The sequence below is a fragment of the Gracilinanus agilis genome, chromosome 1, assembly GCF_016433145.1.
Source record: "Gracilinanus agilis isolate LMUSP501 chromosome 1, AgileGrace, whole genome shotgun sequence".
Taxonomy (NCBI): domain Eukaryota; kingdom Metazoa; phylum Chordata; class Mammalia; order Didelphimorphia; family Didelphidae; genus Gracilinanus; species Gracilinanus agilis.
In genome coordinates this window covers 694,201,042-694,219,433 of record NC_058130.1, presented here as the reverse complement: position 1 = coordinate 694,219,433, position 18,392 = coordinate 694,201,042, and the positions used below count along the sequence as shown (strand labels likewise).

General features: G+C 36.4%; 1 protein-coding gene across 1 annotated transcript in view; it reads left to right on the top strand.

Moving 5' to 3' along the window:
- Positions 1-18,392, top strand: part of TRAPPC9 (trafficking protein particle complex subunit 9) — a 1,005,189-nt gene that overhangs the window by 697,927 nt on the left and 288,870 nt on the right. Inside the window, exon 22 of the mRNA XM_044684475.1 lies at positions 15,810-15,900. Coding sequence (XP_044540410.1) covers positions 15,810-15,900 — 91 coding nt within the window. The remainder of the gene's footprint in view (positions 1-15,809; positions 15,901-18,392) is intronic.

Here is an 18,392-nt window from a genome sequence, read left to right as displayed (position 1 = left end):
AGGTGCTGTCATCATCTCTTTTTGAGAATACTGAGACAAGCCAAAGCAGAGTCACATAACTACTAAGTATCTGAGGTTACCTTTGAATTCAGATTGTCCTAAATCTAGGTCCAGGGCTCTCTATTTACTGTGCCACCAGCTGTTTTTATTCTATGAGGCTGCTTCCTGCAATCTACCTCAAACCTACCCTAATTTACAAGATCTCGTCAGGGAATGTTGCCACTTGCTTACATTGCTTTCTACCCAAGATTCACAGAATTGCAAGGTCTGAAGAAATATTCTTACTGATAATCCTGACTTATGTTTCTCTCCACATTATCTCTATCCATCTTCTACACACCTTCTAATAGGTTTTTCTTATGGATAAGCCTGTCCATGTCACTCTCTTACTCAATAAACTCCAGTAGCTTCCTATTGTCTCAAGGATTGAATATAAACTCCTGTTTGACTTTTAAACAAGTCCATGTTGTGCCAAGCCTTCATCATTTCTTTTTTGTACTGTACAGTAGCCTCTGGTAGTCCCTGTTTCAAGAATCTCCATCCTCCACTCAGCTAATCCCTAAATCTGAACATGTCATTCCTCTAAGTTAATAAAGTCCAGTGGCTTTCTGCCCTTTATAGAACCAAATATAAATTCCTCTATTTGGAATTCAAAGTCCTGCATAACATGGTCTTTCTCCTCTCTTTATCCTTTACTACGTAAACTCCAATGATTCTATATTACCTCCAGAATCAAACCTCTGCTTGACTCTAAATGCACTTACAACCTAACCCCTTTGTACTTTTCCAGTCTTCTTGCCCTTTACACCCTTTCACGTACTCAGTGATCCATCGAGATTATTAGCCTTTTTAAAGTTTCTTTCCATTTCAGTTCCATCACCTAATTCCATACCTTTTCACTGTCTGTCCCCATGCCTGGAATATTCTCTCTCCCCCCATATCTGCCTTATGGATTCCTCGGCTTCCTTTAGGCATCAGTTCAAGTCCTATTTTTGCAGGAGGCCTTTAGTGCACATTCCTCTACTTCCCCATTGCACACCACTGCTAAAACTTCCCTCTAAGATTATTTAGCCATTTACACTGTATATGCCTTCTATGTACATATTTTTGTTTTACCTCCACCATTAGAATGTGAACTCCTTGAGGCAAGGGAACTGTATTTTCTCCTTTTCTTTCAATCCTCATTGCTTAGCACAGTGCCTAGAACATAGTAAGTGATTAAGAAACACTTGTTAACTGACTGACTTCACTCTTGTTGTGTGGTACAATAATTGACCTCCTATTCCCTAAAGAACAGAAATGTCTTAAAACCAGAGAGAGCTTTATTTTTTTATCTGTTTCTCCAGTGCCTAAAACAATGCCTGCTATGTAACAGGCACTTACTATAGGTTTACTGAATCCTTAACTCTTGCCTCTCGAAGATTCTGTCTCCACAACATTCCATATCCATCCTTTCCACTCTGTGTATAACAAAGTGAACTAGAGAGCTTAAAACAAGGAGGCAGATTTGACCTTATAAATATTACTGAGAATATGACTGAAAAGGAATGTCTTATTCAAAAGGAGCAGGATAGATAAAAGTAGACCAAATAGTATTATGATGAATATTCTAGTAGTGATCCAGAGCCATATTCCAGTAATGTGTAGATATAGGTATGTGTTGGGGTATGTGTGTGTGCATGGAGGGGTAGGGAGCGGGTGTATAAAGGATAAAGTCCAACTTGTTTAACCTGGTATTTCAGGTCATCCTGACTGAATGAATAAAAGCCTTTTATTAAGCCTTTCTTATGTACCAAGTACTAGCAATACACATATAAAGCCAGTTTAAACCCTGTCCTCAAGTAGCTTACAGTTTACTGAAGAGGCTGCATATTGGTTGGCATAATGAAAAGAGAAGGGAGCTAAATTCTGTGAAATCAAAAAGATGACAAGTAGAATAATAAGATAGACACTTGATACATTCTTTGTAGAGCTAATATTAGTGTTGTTTTGGTTGCTTTACTCAGAAAAAGAAATCAAAATTGGAAGAATGAGCAGAGGAAAACAGCTGGAGAAATAGCCTGAGTAAAGAGAGTCTGAAGTGTCCCAGAGAGGGCAGAGCTGAATAAACTAGTTCTCCACCTTCCATCCCCTCCCAAACATAATCTCTAGTAGTTTAGTTGGAGAGTGAAGGAGCAGCAGCCTTGGTGCCAGTGTAGAGAGATAGATAATGTATATTCAGCTTGCAGAATCTCAGGGAAGACAGAGTCCCTCAACCCTTGTTTCCCTTTACTCCCATGTTTATCACTTAATAATTGTATGGCTTTGAGCAAATCCCCTTGCCTTCCTGGCTATCATATTCCTCCTCTATCTTTTTGTTTTATTTTGTTTTGGACACTGGGTCTCCCTCAGTGTGGAAATGCAGAGGTCAGTCACAGGCTGGAACTCCATATTTATTGATGTGGCATTAAAGCTTTAACCTGCTCCATTTTTCTGATCTGGGCTGGTTTGCCTCTCTTTAAGCAGCCTGATGCCTCCTCTCTTCCCTGTTCACAGGGGTTTACCACATTAGGCCTGGATTTAGTATCCATTCAATCAGTGTGTGCCCTACCATAACTCAGAACTCCTGAACTCAAGTAATCCACCAACTTCAGTTACCCCAGTAAGAAGGACTGAAGGTATTCAGCACTTTGTCCACCTTCTTTATCTGCTGAGTAAGGAAATCCTTACGTGATCCTGATGGGTTTTTCTAAGATGACTTAGAGTTCATGTTTAATTGTATCTTTCTAGGAATGTTGTATTAACTACAAATAACTTAAATCTTTTTTTACATGTCAATACAATTTTTAGTTATCATTTTCTAAAATTCTACAAAGTTCCAATCTCCCCCACACACATACTCCTTTTATATGATTTAGATTGTATATGTGATATCATGCAATACACATTTCCATATTCACCATGTTATAAAAGAAAACACATTGTTTACACTAGAAAAAATTTATAGAATAGATAAAGTGAAGAATGGTATGCTTCAATTGGCATTTAGATGCCATCAGTAACTTCTATGGTGATGAATAGCCTTATTCATCATGAATCTCTTGGAGTTTTCTGGATCTTTGCAGTGCTGATAATAGTGAAGTCATTCACAGTTGATCATTGTACATTATCCTTTTATTGCATACAACATTCTCCTTGTTCTGCTTTTTTCACTTTATATCACTTCATATAAATTTTTCTAGGGTTTTTGGTGGTCAGTCTTGTTTGTTACTTCTTATGGCACAGTAATATATTCCATTGCAATTATATACCACAATTTGTTCAGCTAAGCCCTTCCCCAAATTGATGGACATCCCTTCAATACTAATACATTTCACATATTCTAATCACCCAATCCTGTCTTGCCTGTGTTGCAATGTAATCTAAAAAGAAAATCTATAGTTGAGAAGATGATTGTGTAGAGCTTTCTGCTACATACATTTATTTTGCTTATACCAAATAAATTATGGAATAATTACAAACAACTTAGTTCAAGGAATATCAGAACCCAGAATTCCTTATACTGCAGGGGATCTTAGAACATAGAATACAGAGCTAGAAAAGACCTGGGAGAATTAATCCAACCTCTCATCTTATAGATGCAGTAATTAAGACTCAGAGAGACTTAAAGAGTTGCCCAAAGTTAAACAGCATTTTAATGAGTAATTATGAACTACAGTCCAGTCTCCTGAACCCTCGGCCACTGAGTTTAACTATGCCATTCTACTTGTTTTTTACATGCATACTTCTCCAGAATTTCTTCAAATTCCTCAGTGAGTTTAGCCTAAGGCAACTGCATTTTTAAAGTCTCTTGACTAACTGTTAGATTTCTTCATAAGCACAGCAATGATGATGCCATCTGGAAGCAGACATGTAACACCAGAGGTAGCCTGCATCCTAAGGACTCTGTGTTTCTGGACATCATGTGCTGTTACCAAGTAAATCAGTAAAATGTGGGTGTTTTGACACATTCCAAAAACACCTTGCTAATTGGAAACAATGACCAGTGTGTCTATTTTTATCATAACAGAAACAGAGTGACTGTATTTGTCTTTTCCCTCTGCTTTTTTTCCCTTCTTTTCTGAGTTGGGTAAATAAAAGCCTTTGTCTTTCTCTCTTTTAAATACTCTATTCTTTTGGTGGATTTTGGGGAAAGGAATGGGCACTTATTAAGTCCTGTGCCAGATACTGTACTAAGCCCTTTATAAACATTATCTCATTTGATACTTACAACAGTCATGGGAGGTAGTTATTGTTAGTGTTTTTTCTTATAGCTGAGATTACTGTATAGTTAGAAATATCTTGAACCCCTAAAACTACAATACCCAAAATTCCTTTATGTATTACCTAGAATGCTTTTCCCTTTGCCACGTTTGCGTTGTCATGTTTGTATAAGTTCTGAGCCTCTGCCTTTTTTTTTCTCTCTTCTCCACGAGCACGGCTGATAGTTGCCTTTTTACTTTAGCTTTGTTTATGCTAGTTATTATTAATAAAATTTATAATATATAATGCTTAGTTATTGGATATTAATTTTAATCTCCACATTACTGAGGTCTGTAGGGATTAAATGACTTGTCCATGGTCATATAATTAGTAAGGGTCTAAGGCTACATTTGAATTTAGGCTAGAGATCTAGAGATGACTAAACATTCATTCAGACCCCTGTACTCTCAGTTCATCAGAAAAAAGTCAAGATTTGATCCTCATCACTTTCATTTGGAGATCCTGAAAAGTGTGGTGGAGGAAGGGAATGGGAGAACTGAAAGGTTGGTGCATTTGGAAACTTGCAGCTTTCAACATTACTATTTTAGGCATCCCTTTGGACTTGCTTTTTATAGCTCTCCAGCGAAAGAGCTTTTGGTTCCTAATAGTTATAAGAAATAATTAATATCAACTATATCTCACCTTGGAATTTGCCACTAATATTTCCATTTCTTATTGTATAATGAGTACCTTGAAAGTTAAAGCTGGTCATAAGAACAATGGAGGAAAATGGCATCCTGGATGTTTATATTATCTTAGTCTTATTTTTATATATTATATGTACTACATGTGTATATATATCATCATTTAGTGTGTCTCTATGTACTATATTATATATATATATTGCTGCATACTCTGATAAGGAATAATAGTTCTGAATTTATTTTCAGTATAACAACTTAAAAAACAGTTTTTGTAACACAACTACAGAAAGAATCTTTCCAAAATGAACATAGTAATTCCATATTACTGACTGTAAACCACCTGTCCATTTTTATATTTTTCTATTTCACCTTTCCTACAGTGTTGCATTCCATTCACATGGGCCACTCTCCATTCCTTCTTGTCATATTACATCTCATTGCCTTTGTTCATAGTCTTCCATGTCTATCTAGACTTCACCCTCTTCTTATTTCCTTCTTTTGAGAACCAGTTTGGATGCCAGATTTTCCTTAAAGCCTTTTCTGATGCAGTCCACAACAACCTCTTTTTCAGTTTTCTGTATAAGTCTCTCTTTGGCATTGGTCAGTAAGTAGCACAGTGGATAGAGTGCTAGACTGGTATTGGGAAGATCAAAGTTTAAATCTCACCTCAGACACTTAACAGCTATGAGATTTCAGACAAGTCATATAACTTGTCTTGACTTCTTTTTTTCTAAAACACAACATAAATTCTGGCTATTGTTACTATAAGTATTATAGTTAATGGTACAACTAGGTGGTGCAGTGAAAACAATATGAGGTCTGAATGAAGACTCATCTTCCTGAGTTAAAATTCAGCCTCCGATACATCTAAGCAGGTGACCTTGGGCCAATCATTTAACTCTGTTTGCTTCCGTTTCCTCACCTGTAAAATGAGCTGGGGAAGGAAATGGTAAACCATTCCAGTACCTTTGTCAAGAAAACCACAAATAGGGTTACAAAGAATCAGACATAATTAAAAATGACCAAAAAGTAATGACAACATTATAGCTATTATCCTTCTTTCCTTTATATTGTAAGTATCTTAAGAGCCAGGATGCTCTAGATTTATAGGTGTTCGACTAGAAATGGACCATCATCATTATGATAAGAGTTATAGTTGGTATTTATATGCAGTAAGATTTGCAAAGGGCTTTAAAATTTTATCTCATTTGATCCTCACAACTACCTTGAAAGACAGGTGCTCTTGTTAGTCCCATTTTGCTGATAAGGAAATCAAGGTAAATTAAATGAATTGCCTAAGGTAACACAGTAAGTATCTGGGCCTGGATTTGAACTCGGGTCTTCCTGATTCAGGGAAATCACAGTCTCTTGAGCTAACCTGTTCAATAGTTGGACATTTCTAACTGTGAAATTCTTTGAACTGAATTTTGTCTCCCTGTAGTTATACCTATTAGTTCTAATTCTGCCTTTTGAGCCCAAGTAGAAGTCTAATCCCTCTATGATAGCTTTTCAACATTAAAAGGAAGTGAACACATTATCCTAAAGTCTTCCCTTTTCCAGGTTAGGCATCCCTACTTGCTTCAGCTAATCCTCATTTGACACAGTTTCTAGCTCTTTTACTATCCTAGACATCCTCCGTTGAAAATTTGTCAATATTCTTCACAAAATATAATACCTAGATCTCTTTACAACACTCTCTACTCATTCATACTACAGCAAAAGACAATGGACCATTACCTACCTTGGTCTGGACAATTTGCTTATCTTCAAATAACTTAAAATCACATGAGCTTATATGGCTACTAAATCACAGTTAATTTTTATTATCATATAAAACATGTAGTCCACTTAGAACCATTACTCTTGTCTAGCCATGTCCTTCTTATCTAATGCCACAGCATTTTTTGACTGATGTGTTTTTATCTTTATTAAATTCCTTATTATTAGATTTGTTCCCTAACCTAGTCATATTTGGATCCTGTTTCTGTCATCCAACATATAAGCTATCCCTCTGAGCTTCATATCATCTGCAGATTGAAAGGCATGCCATCTGTGTTTTCATCCAAGTCACTGATAAAAAAATGTTGAAGAGAAGAAGGCTGAGTACTGAGCTCTGCCTTTGTTATCAACTGTCCATGACCTTTATAGAATATTAGAGCAGATAATGGCCTTAGTAAACATTTATTTCATCCCTCTCATTATGAAGACAAAGAAATTGAGGACCAGAGTAAATTGTTGAATTGTTCAGTGGCCACGTGATTAAAATAAAAATTCTATATGCTCTCAGTTATCCAGATTATTCAGCTCTCCCCACTTTATGATAGATTTTTTTTTGCTGTGTTATTTCATTTTTGCAAATATACACTCACCAAGTGAGGATCAGTGCCCAACATGCTCTGTCATCCTTTGGAATTTATTTCCATGTCTTTCCATAAAACATCTCCCCATTACATCAGAAGTCTTTATCTGTTATTAATTCTAGGTTAATATTCTAGCTTTTCATTTGTCCTCTGTAACTATCAATACATGACTTTTGTTATTCTTCAGGCATTTCAATCATGTCTGGCTCTTTGTGTCCCCATTTGGTGTTTCTTTGGCAAAGACTCTGGAGTGGTTTGCCATTGCCTGCTCCAACTCATTTTACAGATGAGGAAACTGAGACAATCAGTGTATACTCTTACTTGCCCATGGAGCTAGTAAGATCATACAGCTAGTAAGTGTCTTAGGCCAGATTTGAACTCAGGAAGATGAGTCTTCCTGACTCTACACCCAGCATTCTATAGTCATATGTCACTGATAGTCTTTCTGATAGTCCCTGATAGTAAAAATTCTTCATATAATTAATCTGTAATAATTTACAATTTTAGTACAGTATGCTATACATTGAGTTACTCCAAATACTGATTCTAATGATATTGTAAAATTCCCTGCCCACTACCATAAAATTTTGATATATTCAGAGAAACTGAAGCCAGAACAGACACTTTACTTTACTTAAGCTTGTATCTGTTTCAGTACTTGGCCAATTGCTATATACCTAACATTCACTGTAATAATAATATCACTGTATTAATAACTGAGGTAATAGAGGCAGAGAGAGGCAAAGAAACCGAGCTGAAGTCTATAGATGATCTTTTCAGTTTCTCTTCTGGTATGTTATGATGGTAATTTGAGGAAAGGTGTTTGGGATAAGGGAATTGAAAGGAGGATGTTGGAGACTTGGTAAATGGGTAATCTCGGTTACAGGTAGGCTGGGATTAAAGGAGATTCAAGGTATAATAGGACTGAAGTCAGGAGTATAACACAGAAGGGAAACAGGGATCTTCTTGGGAGAAAGAAGTTAAACTAAACAGGCTAACACAGCAGGCTTACAGACTGGGACTTAGACTCAAACATAAGCTGAGGGAAATAGACTAGACTGCAATTAACAAACAGGCTTTAGTTAATTTCACAGGAAGGGACCTATTTTGAAGTAACACCTTCCTTCAAGATGGATACCCCAGCTACCCTCTGAGCCCAGAGTATGCTGTCTCTTTCCCTCTTCTCCCCTCTTGATAACTAACAGACAAATTACACTAAATAGGACTATTGAAACACAAAGGGTTTATTTGTTTGAAGGATGTTGGTTAGGAAGGTGGATTAAAGGAAAGCCCTATCAGTTATCTCAGGAACCTCAGGTGGGGGAAGGGAAGTGAAGATGAATCTGAGTAAGGACCTGCCTTATTCAGTTTTACAAAATGCTATCTAAAGGGAATAAATGATGATTTGATTAAATTATAAATAATGCTGTCAATTAGATAACTCTTCACAGATTTAACTCCTCTCTAATTTCTCTCCTTATAAACTCCACAGCCACTAAGGTAAGGGAGGGAAGGCAGGGTGGTATTAGGAAAGGAAGATATAAAGGGTCTATCTAAAATAATAATTTCTTAAGTAAATCTATCAATGCTAGGCTAAATTTCAATATTGAAGCTAGATAATCTAAGTGCTCGCTCATTGACTTCCTCCCTCCATGGAAGATCCAGTCAACTGCCTCTCCTCAAGATTCTAAAACCTCTAACAGCTTTTTGGAACTCAGCCAAAGCTAGAAAAAACTATATCCCCCAATTCTGTATACTACAGGTATTAAAAACACTTCAAAATTTGTAATATGTATGAATGTTATAAAAACTAATATTAATAACTTGGCTTAATATTATCCTTTATGCACCTTTTTTAGTTCATATGATAGACTCTCAAAGTAATATGTTCCAAAGGATACATAACTAGTAAGTGATCAGTTTGCCTCAGCTTCACAGTTGAAGTACAAAAAAAAGTGGATTATTAATTAATAATAATGATACCTATAAAATTGTACTATTGTTGTTATCCTTCATCAAGTCAGTTTCATCCATTGACAACGATTACAACCTCTCCATGACTTAATAGATTTAATTCAATTGAATTCTACAAACACTTGTTAAATTCCTGTAAACCTATAAAGGATTATGTTAGGCTTTGCAACAAAGAGCCATAAGTAATATTTTTGACAAAAAAAATTCATAGAGTATGTTGAAGGAGGGTCTACATTAATTGAAGTTGAAGTAGAGTTTCCACAATGGACAACTCTCTGTTGACAGTTAATACAATTATTGTGAATATCTGACCTATTAGTGTTGAAAGAATGGGGGTTTTTACCCACTAAATAGAGGTCCCTTAGTGTGGATTTAGGTTTGGATCAATGAAGACCCAAACAGTGGTTCTGGCCTAGTTTGTAGGCCAAGGAATCAGCCATACCAGTCCTCTGTAAGCTTAACATAAAATCTGACAGGGGTTTGATGTTATTCAAATAAAGGATGTTTACTTTATAAATAGCAGGATGGGTAGAGGACCAAGATAAAAGGAATTTCCTAAGCTATCAGGTTCTAGCTTCTCCCACTCAGATACTGGTAAGCAAGGACCTGCTTGGTCCCAACACCATTGGGCTACTCTATTTTCTCTCTCTATCTGCCTAAACCCTTCTAGATAACTAAAATGAGATCAGGATGAGGGTTGGGATCAGGTAAAGAGTCTGGATTCCTGGATCTTCTCAGGTAAGCCTGGAACTCCACCTGTAACTGATGGCCACCGGAAGTCCCTCTTTTCCCCCATTCACAGTGTCCCAAGGCAAAAGCAACCCCTAGGACTCTCTGTCCTCCTTCTTATCCTTCCCTCTCTTTCTGGAATGCAACCCCAAATGGTTCCAGGCATGCCGTTGCCTGCCTTTACAAACAGTCTCTTCCACAAGGTTCTTGCATGCTTTTTCCCCAAAGTCTTTTGCAAGTTTGCCTTCATCTGTCTTATTTTAACAGTGTCATCTGTTACAAAGGAGCAAGGGCCTCAGGTCTTTAAGATACTGAAAGAAGAATTTGGTGATATAAAAAGTGAAAACAAAAATAGGTAAGATTCCATGTTGCCCTCATGTTGCTTAAGGAAAATGAGAAACCCACAAATAAGAGTAATAGAAAATAGAAAGTGGGAAACACATAAGAAGAATATTGGATTCTTTGAGATGTGATGAGCTAGAGGTCTCTTAGAGGAGGTTACATGAGTGGAGTCTTAATGGTGAGAATAAGATTACACACTTGAACATTTAAAATTTTGTTTAAAAAGGAGGAAGGAATATAAATAGCTTATATGCTTATATTTCTGTAGTAAACTTACAGGTTTACAAAGGGATTGTGACTTTTTTCCTTTTTCTTAGTTGTTTGTTAACATTTAAGTTCCCAAGCATCCCCATCCCTTTCTTTCCTTCCCCCCAATAGAGATGGCATCATTTGATTGTATATAAACATGCATGTGTGTATGCATGCACATACACACATGCATATGTGTGTGATGCATGTTTCTATTTATCATTTTTTCTTAGGTGGACTTTCAAAGTTATTCCTCAAGCAGTATTTCTGTTGCTATATATAATTCTTAGTTCTGCTCATTTTACTCTTCATAATTTCATGTATATCTTTCCATGCTTTTTAAAAAAATCAACCTGCTAGTCATTTCTTACCACACAGTAATATTCCATCAAAATAATATGCCACAGCTTGTAAACCATTCCCCAATTCAAAGGCATCCTGCTACTTTTTTCTTAATTATGCCATAAGGAAACATCAGATCTGGGTCTTGACCCCAGCTCTCTAGATTCCAAGTCCAGGCCTCTTTTTTTTCTTTTCCCCTTCCCACTGCCCTTCAAGTTAAGACACTGAATACATTTGTTTATTTTCCCTTTTCTTAAAAGCTAGAACCAGGAAGACATTGTACACAGTAAGAGCAATATTGTGAAATGATCAAGTGATAAACTTAGCTATTTTGACAATACAATGATCCAGCACAGTTCTGAGGAACTTATGTCAAAGAATACTATTCACCCTGAGAGAAGGAATCTTGGGAGTCAAAATGCAGATGAAAGCATGTGATTTTTCTATTGTTTATTTGGGTTTTTGTCCTGGGATTTTTGTTTTATAAGATAACTCACTTAGAAAATGAACAATATGGAAATATGTTTTGCATTATAACATGTTTTACCCAGATTGAATTGCCTGCCAGCATTAGGAGAGGGAAAAGGAGGGAAGGAAGAAAGATAAGTTCAGTCATAAAACTTAGGAAAACTTGTGTGGAGATTGGTTATTTCATATAATTGGTAAAATATGCATATATATATATATTTTTTAAAGCATCTAATGTTTGATCAGTGAGCCCCCAGCTTTTCCTCTCACACCAGATGGCCTGGCTGTTATAGTTAGACCTTAATTCACTTGACCTCCTTCTTGGTGTATTCTCAAGTAATTCTCACTGTACCACAATCACAGACTTTCCTCTGTGGTGTTCCTAACCAGTGTTACCTTTCCTCTGCTAGAAAACATACAGTGTTCTGAAACTCGTGTTATAGTATTCATTCTCTTTGGGAAAGCTCCAATTCTTAGGATGTTTACTCCTGATTTCCTTGTTCAACTTCCATATATTAGATAACAATCAGTTTCTATGTCATGTGTAAAAGAACTAGAAGGTCTAGTTATTAGTGAAGAGATCGGGATTCTAGTCTCAGTACTTTCAATGACTTGCTGTGTAGTCACAAGCAGTTTATTGGCCTTCCATAGATCTTAGTATTCTCATTTTTAAAATAAGGGGCTTTTGCTCAATGATATTCAAAGATCTTTTCAACTCTCAGATTCTATACTTCTGACAGAACTCAGATCCTTAAAATATGAATATGATATTTAGGCACCCTCTTTCCTTCCCTGTGACTCAGCTTCTACATGAGTAAAAAAGGGCATGGGGTGGACTAGAAGTTTCTAAGGAAGGTAATAGTGCCCAAAAATCTTCTGTTTGCCTTTATAGTAACCTCATTGCTATAGCATCAAATCAGCCTCGTCTGAGATGATGATCGCATTGCCTTCAGAGGCTATTTTCCTTCTTGTGAATTTATTCCATTGTTTCCATAAAACTAGACCTTTCTCTTGATTGTTGGAAAGGCTATGCATGGACATGGGTGCTTAATGTTGTTGCTGTAGATTTCATGCGGCATATCTAGAGGCAACACAATATGGTAAAAGAAACACTTGTCATGACCCAGGTTTCAATACTAGCTAACTCTGTCATTTATTGGCTATGTGACCCTGGAGGAGTCATACAAACTTTCTGAATTTCATTTTCCTTATTCATAAAGTGGGGATGAGATTTTCATGCCATACTTCTTAGGTTTGTCATAAGGAAAGCAATTTTCAAACTTTAAAACCCTAGAGAAATGTGAACTCTAAGTAGATTGATAGCACTATTAATATTCATGTAGATTGTCTGTTTTTAAACTACATGATTAATGTTTTTTAAAGTTGGAAAGTGATTTTGTCGATTATTGAACATAGGAGGCAAGAACTATAAGGGACCTTAGAGATCATCTGGTTTAGCCTCATCATTTGATAGTTGAGGAAATTGAGGGTCACTAGCAGCCAAGGACTTAGCCAAGGTCACAAAGGTAGTAAGCAGTAGAAGAAGAACTTCAACCCTGGTCTTCTCTCTTTCATGTCAGATCCTTTTCTCCTTGCACCACTCCCTCACAAGAGATACTCTACTTTCTATAAGAAAACAGGAAGGAATTTTCTGATAGTTTATTTTCGTAATACTTAAGTTGTTACATTAGCACTTGGGATACGTGTATTCCAAGTATCTAAACCTAATTTCTCTATTTCTGAATGCTTGCTGTTCACATTTATGACTTCTTCGATTATGAACTTGCTTAAGTGAGCCCCATTTGTAATAATATGTATAATTACAGAAAGATATATGATGTGCCAGAAAGGAAGCCAGCATGAACCCATTGCACTTGGAGAAACTCATCGGTTTTATTTAACACAGAGTAACAGTTTATGTGGTTTATTAAAAGAACCTAATACCTCATTTTTATTATTGTTAAAGAGTCCTTATATTGGCTGAATACAAACAGAAAAGTGGCTTCCTCTTGGTCCAATTCCTGTTTTTATTTTGTAGAATATCAGGAGTTCAGAAAAAGAGATAGCCAGTACATTGGCACATTTCTGCCAGTTAAATTTGATAAACATTACAATACAGTCAAAATAAAACTGAACTCCAAGTTTTAGAGTTAGGAAAATGTCATGTGAACTCTGAAAAATTATTAATTATGAATTTGAACAAGCCACTTGCCCGTGAATGCCACTTTCCTGATCTGTAAAATGGGGATAATGATATCCCCTATCTCAGAGGACTGTGTTGAGAAAAAAAACTTAATGCAATATAGAAAAGCTATTTTACAGTATTATATAAGTGTTATTACTTATTAAACAACCAATATGTGCCATGAACTCTGTATGATAGAACTAGGAGTGAAATGAAAGCCCACCCTCAAGGAGCATACCTAATGCTGCCATTAGTTAGAATATGTCATGTATGCAGCTAAAAAAATTCAAAGTAGTTTGTGATGAAAGCAAAGGAGAAATCATTTCCAGTTTGTTGGAGATCAAGAACATTACAGAAAGCAGTAGGCATCTGAACCTTTTAGGAAGATAAGGATTCTGGAAAGTGGTGATGAGGAAAATGTGTTAGGGTATCCTCCTACCCTAGTTTTCCTTGAGTATACTTAGGCATATAACAGGGAAATGACCAATGAAGACTAAGAAGGCCTGGGAGCAAAGGGATCTGGAAGTCCAAGAACTAGAATGTAGGGCCTGGCTCATCCTTTCAGGGCATACATAGGGATTTGGTGAGTTTTCCCCTTCTTGTAGTGTGGGTGCCTTTTGTTTGGCTGCAGAGCCAGAAATGCAAGTGCATCAAAAAGTCCTTAAATGAGAAACTTGCTGTTTTTTAAATTTTGTTTTGTTTCGTTTTTTTACTCCTGGCCTTGGGATGGAAAAATGACTGAACTCTGTAGGGCCAATGGGAGATGGATATGGTTTTTTGTTTTTACCCACCCTGTCATTGAACACATTGCCCCTTAGAAGAACCTGTATTTAGAATGGGGCTTCTACTGTTTGAGTCTTTTTTCCTTAGTTACATGGACTTCGGAGACATCCAAAAGTTGAAAGAGTTTGCCAAGAGCTCAGCCTGGTGAGGAAAATAACCCCAAGGAGTAAACTCTAGGATCTAGCCCACCAGTGAATCCAAGAGGTGTGTCCTGCCAGCAAGGAAATCGTTCCAACCACTGATGATGCCACATTTGGGAAATGAACTTGGTGTGAATGCTTTCAGTCTGAGCCTGTCCTTCTCAGGGCTGGAGGTGGCAGGGAAAGAGTTTATTCCTGGTTTGCACACTTCTGTTCTCATTATATTTTCTCAAGAAGTATCTCTTTGTAAAAGCTAATTTATGTTAACTGATTAAATTGTTAATTAATCCAAGATGCGGATGATATTGGGATATTAATTGGCACTGACTTTTTTTTGGGGGGGGGGGAGGGAAGAGATTATTGGAATTGAGGCTTAAGCCAGTAACATTATGAATAACTCCATGGTCCTTTTAGGATTACCCCTAGGCCCTGAAGGGAAGATAAAGGTAGCTAATTCCTCTCCAGGCTCTGCTCCAGATCCTTTGCACTGTCTCTATTATGTCACACCAGCTTTCTCACCTAAAAGTTCATTCCATCCCTGTGCCTCCTTTCTCTGATTCATTAGTTCCTCCCAGAACCTCCATTTTAAGGCAAGCCAGCCATGCCTTCATTCTTTTCCAGACTCCACTCCTGACTCCCTGGACTTTCTCCAACATGTTCTCACATTAATAACTTTTTACTTTTCAGTTCCTTTATGTTTTCTTCTGCCATTAGAAAGTAAGGTCCTACAGGGTAAACACAGTCTTTATGCCTGTATTTGTATTTCTTTCACTTAGCACAGTGTCTGTTACATAGTAAGTGCTTAATTGATGTTTATTTACAAGATCTGGTTACCTGATCTACTAATGTGAATTGAGATAATTCAGGAAGACCTCAGTTCAAATTTGGCCTCAGACACTTATTAGCTGTGTGACCCTGCTTGTGCTTATTTTGACATTGCTTTTCCTAATTCTTCCTACTGTTTGTAGACATATTACTTTGTTCCTTTTACAAAGATTTCAGGTGTAGACTAATGATTATATTTCTTATTTCTCTTTATTGGTATTTAAAAATATTTGTTTTACTCTGAGAAATGTTTTGGCTTTATGCTTTAATATGTACTTGTATTTTCATTGTATTTTGGGGATTTCTTCCCTAATGTAACTATTAGTTTAGATATTATTTTTAATTTCAATGTGATTGAGTACTTTTATGCTTTTGTCATTTATTTTCTTTCCCTGTGGTCTAATTAATAGTATGTAAAATATCTGCTTTGTCATGTTTGTTGAGAACTCCTTATTTTGAACCCCAATTTTCCTTAACTTTAATTTACCCATCTTTAAAGCGACATGGGGAAGCAAGTGTTGAAGGAATCCTCAATCAGCTGGTCCTGGAGCATCTCCAGTTGGCTCCTTTGCAGTGGGGTGAGTAATCTCTGAAGGATAAAGTAGTTTTCTTGGATACACTTTGTTTCCTTAACATAATAATCAATCATTTAAAGGTTAGTTGTTAGAGAAACCACAAATATTCAAATAACATTGCCTAGAAACCTTTACAGTGGAAGAAGCTACCAGAAGATAATTTTGTTACATTTGGGTCTGAATTGTGCTAAGTAAGTGTATTGACTGAACAAAGAAAACTTGGATTGAGCCTTTTACCTCTTTCATGTACCTTAGTGTTTTAAATGTGCTAACTTTGGATGAAATTTAGTTTGCTACTTAAAGACACACACACAGGTTTGTGGTATAGGGTTTTCTCTTGAAACAAAATGGGATGTGACCATTTTTCAGTAAGACTGTCTTCTGGATATGGTAGTGGAGTTCAATACAGTCTGATATGTGGGTAGTATATACTGAGCAATGGGATTATGTTGAACGAAGCCTGCAACAAGTAATCTCAGAAGAATCAAGTAGCTTCAATTGGATTCAGAACCATTAGTCATAGCTTCTTAAGCTTAAGTCATATTAGAATAAACAAGGCTCCCTTTTCACTTTTATGAGCAGGATACAAAAGTACCTATTTTGAAAGTGCCTTGAATAAAAGTTTACAACCCAGAAAAGATAACTTTTTCTACTTCATTCATTATCATTAACCTTTTATTTAAAGTTTACTTTGTGGCATATGTAAGAACAGATATTCTGGTCTGTTTTTTCTAAGTGTTCTGTTTGTTGTTTTTTTTTTTTTTTAAGAAAGAACATATCACATTGCTTTGATGTCAAGGATGCTGTCACAGCATGAACCTATTTTAGATCAAATCTTTTAATTTGTGTTGTTAAAAAAACTCAGAACACAAGAAGATAAATTATTGTCCTTTCCCTATGATCTAGTTAGTGAATAAGGTTTGTCTACTCCATTAGAAAGCCTGAGGAAACGTTCCTCCTGTTATACCCTGACAGTGCCACCTACAACTCCACCCTGGTTCCTGGCCTCTTACGGCATCTTTTTCTGAGATGGAAGAACCCATCAATTTCCCATGTGCTCCCACCATTCTTGTTAGCTATTTTTCCTTCCTACATCATAGATTATCAGTCCACAGAGAATGGAGAAAGATTTTCATATGCAGCAAAGTAGTTGAGTTAATTTTTTTTATCTACATGGATCAAACTATGTTCTTTTCTGTTTTCTGTCCTTGACCTCTTCTTGCATTAGTTTCATAGGTTCTGACCCAACATTTATCAGACAGGTTCACCAACTAAATATTTGTTAAGCTCCAACTTGTCACCTTCTCCATGCCCCACACCTGAGTCTGAGACTAAAAAGTAAAACATCAAAACAACCCCATCCATCAGAAGATTTATATTTTGGAGAAAGTATAGCATGAATGTAAATAAAGATGTAAACAAAATAATTTCTGAGGTGAAAACATTAGCAACATGGTGGTGGTTGGGGGTGGGTTAGTAGTGATTTGAGGTGATAGGGAGGAGAGTAGTATGAAATAGGAGTTTTTTTGATCTGAGCTATTAAAGAAACCAGGGATTCTCTGAGACCTGGTGACAATGAAGGTGTATTCCATTCATTATATTCTGACAGTACAAAGATATAGTTGAGATCTGACTCCTGGATACAGAGAGGATGAATAGGTCATTTTGGTTGGACTACAGAGTTCATGGAGGAGAAAAATGTGAAATAAGCCTAGAAAGAGAGGCCAGAACCTAATTCTAAATAAAATATCAAAGAGTTTTTTTCCTAGAGGTCATTGGGAGGCACTCACCCTTTTTGAGGAGGAAAGTGACATATTTAGAGATATAAATTTTTTTTATCTATCACACCTCTGATTGGCATAAGGAGATCCTAGGGAGAAAATTCACTTTACAAATGCATATGAGCATCTTCTCTGCTATTTGTAGTCTTAGAGTATTACCTGGGGCAATGAGATTTAATGACTTGCCTGGAATTACACAATCCCTATATGTCAGAGGTGGTACTTGACCCCAGATTTTCCTAATGCGGAGACTGTTATTTTATGCCATGCTTCCTTGCAGTTTTACATGTGTTTTAAGAATATCAATTTACAATGACAAGGATAATTTGGAAAGAGGTGAGACCCAAGACAGGAAGACCAATTAATAGGCTATTGCAGTAATCCAAGGGAGACAGGAAAGATGGAGTTTCCCTCAACAGAAAGAAAAAATTTAGGAGTTTGGGGTTGGAGAGTAAGGGAATATGTCTAGATCATAGAACTCAGTTTATTTTTTATTATTAATTTTATTATTCTGTTAATTTTTTAAAAAGCAGTATATTGTCATTCACATGATAAAATCAAACTATCAATAAGCACATGAAAAAGTGTTTTAAATCCCTCCAGATTAGAGAAATGCAAATTAAAATAACTCTGAAGTACCACCTTACACCCAGCAGAGTGGCCAATATTGCAGCAAAGGAAAGTGATAAATGTTGGAGGGGATGTAGCAAAATT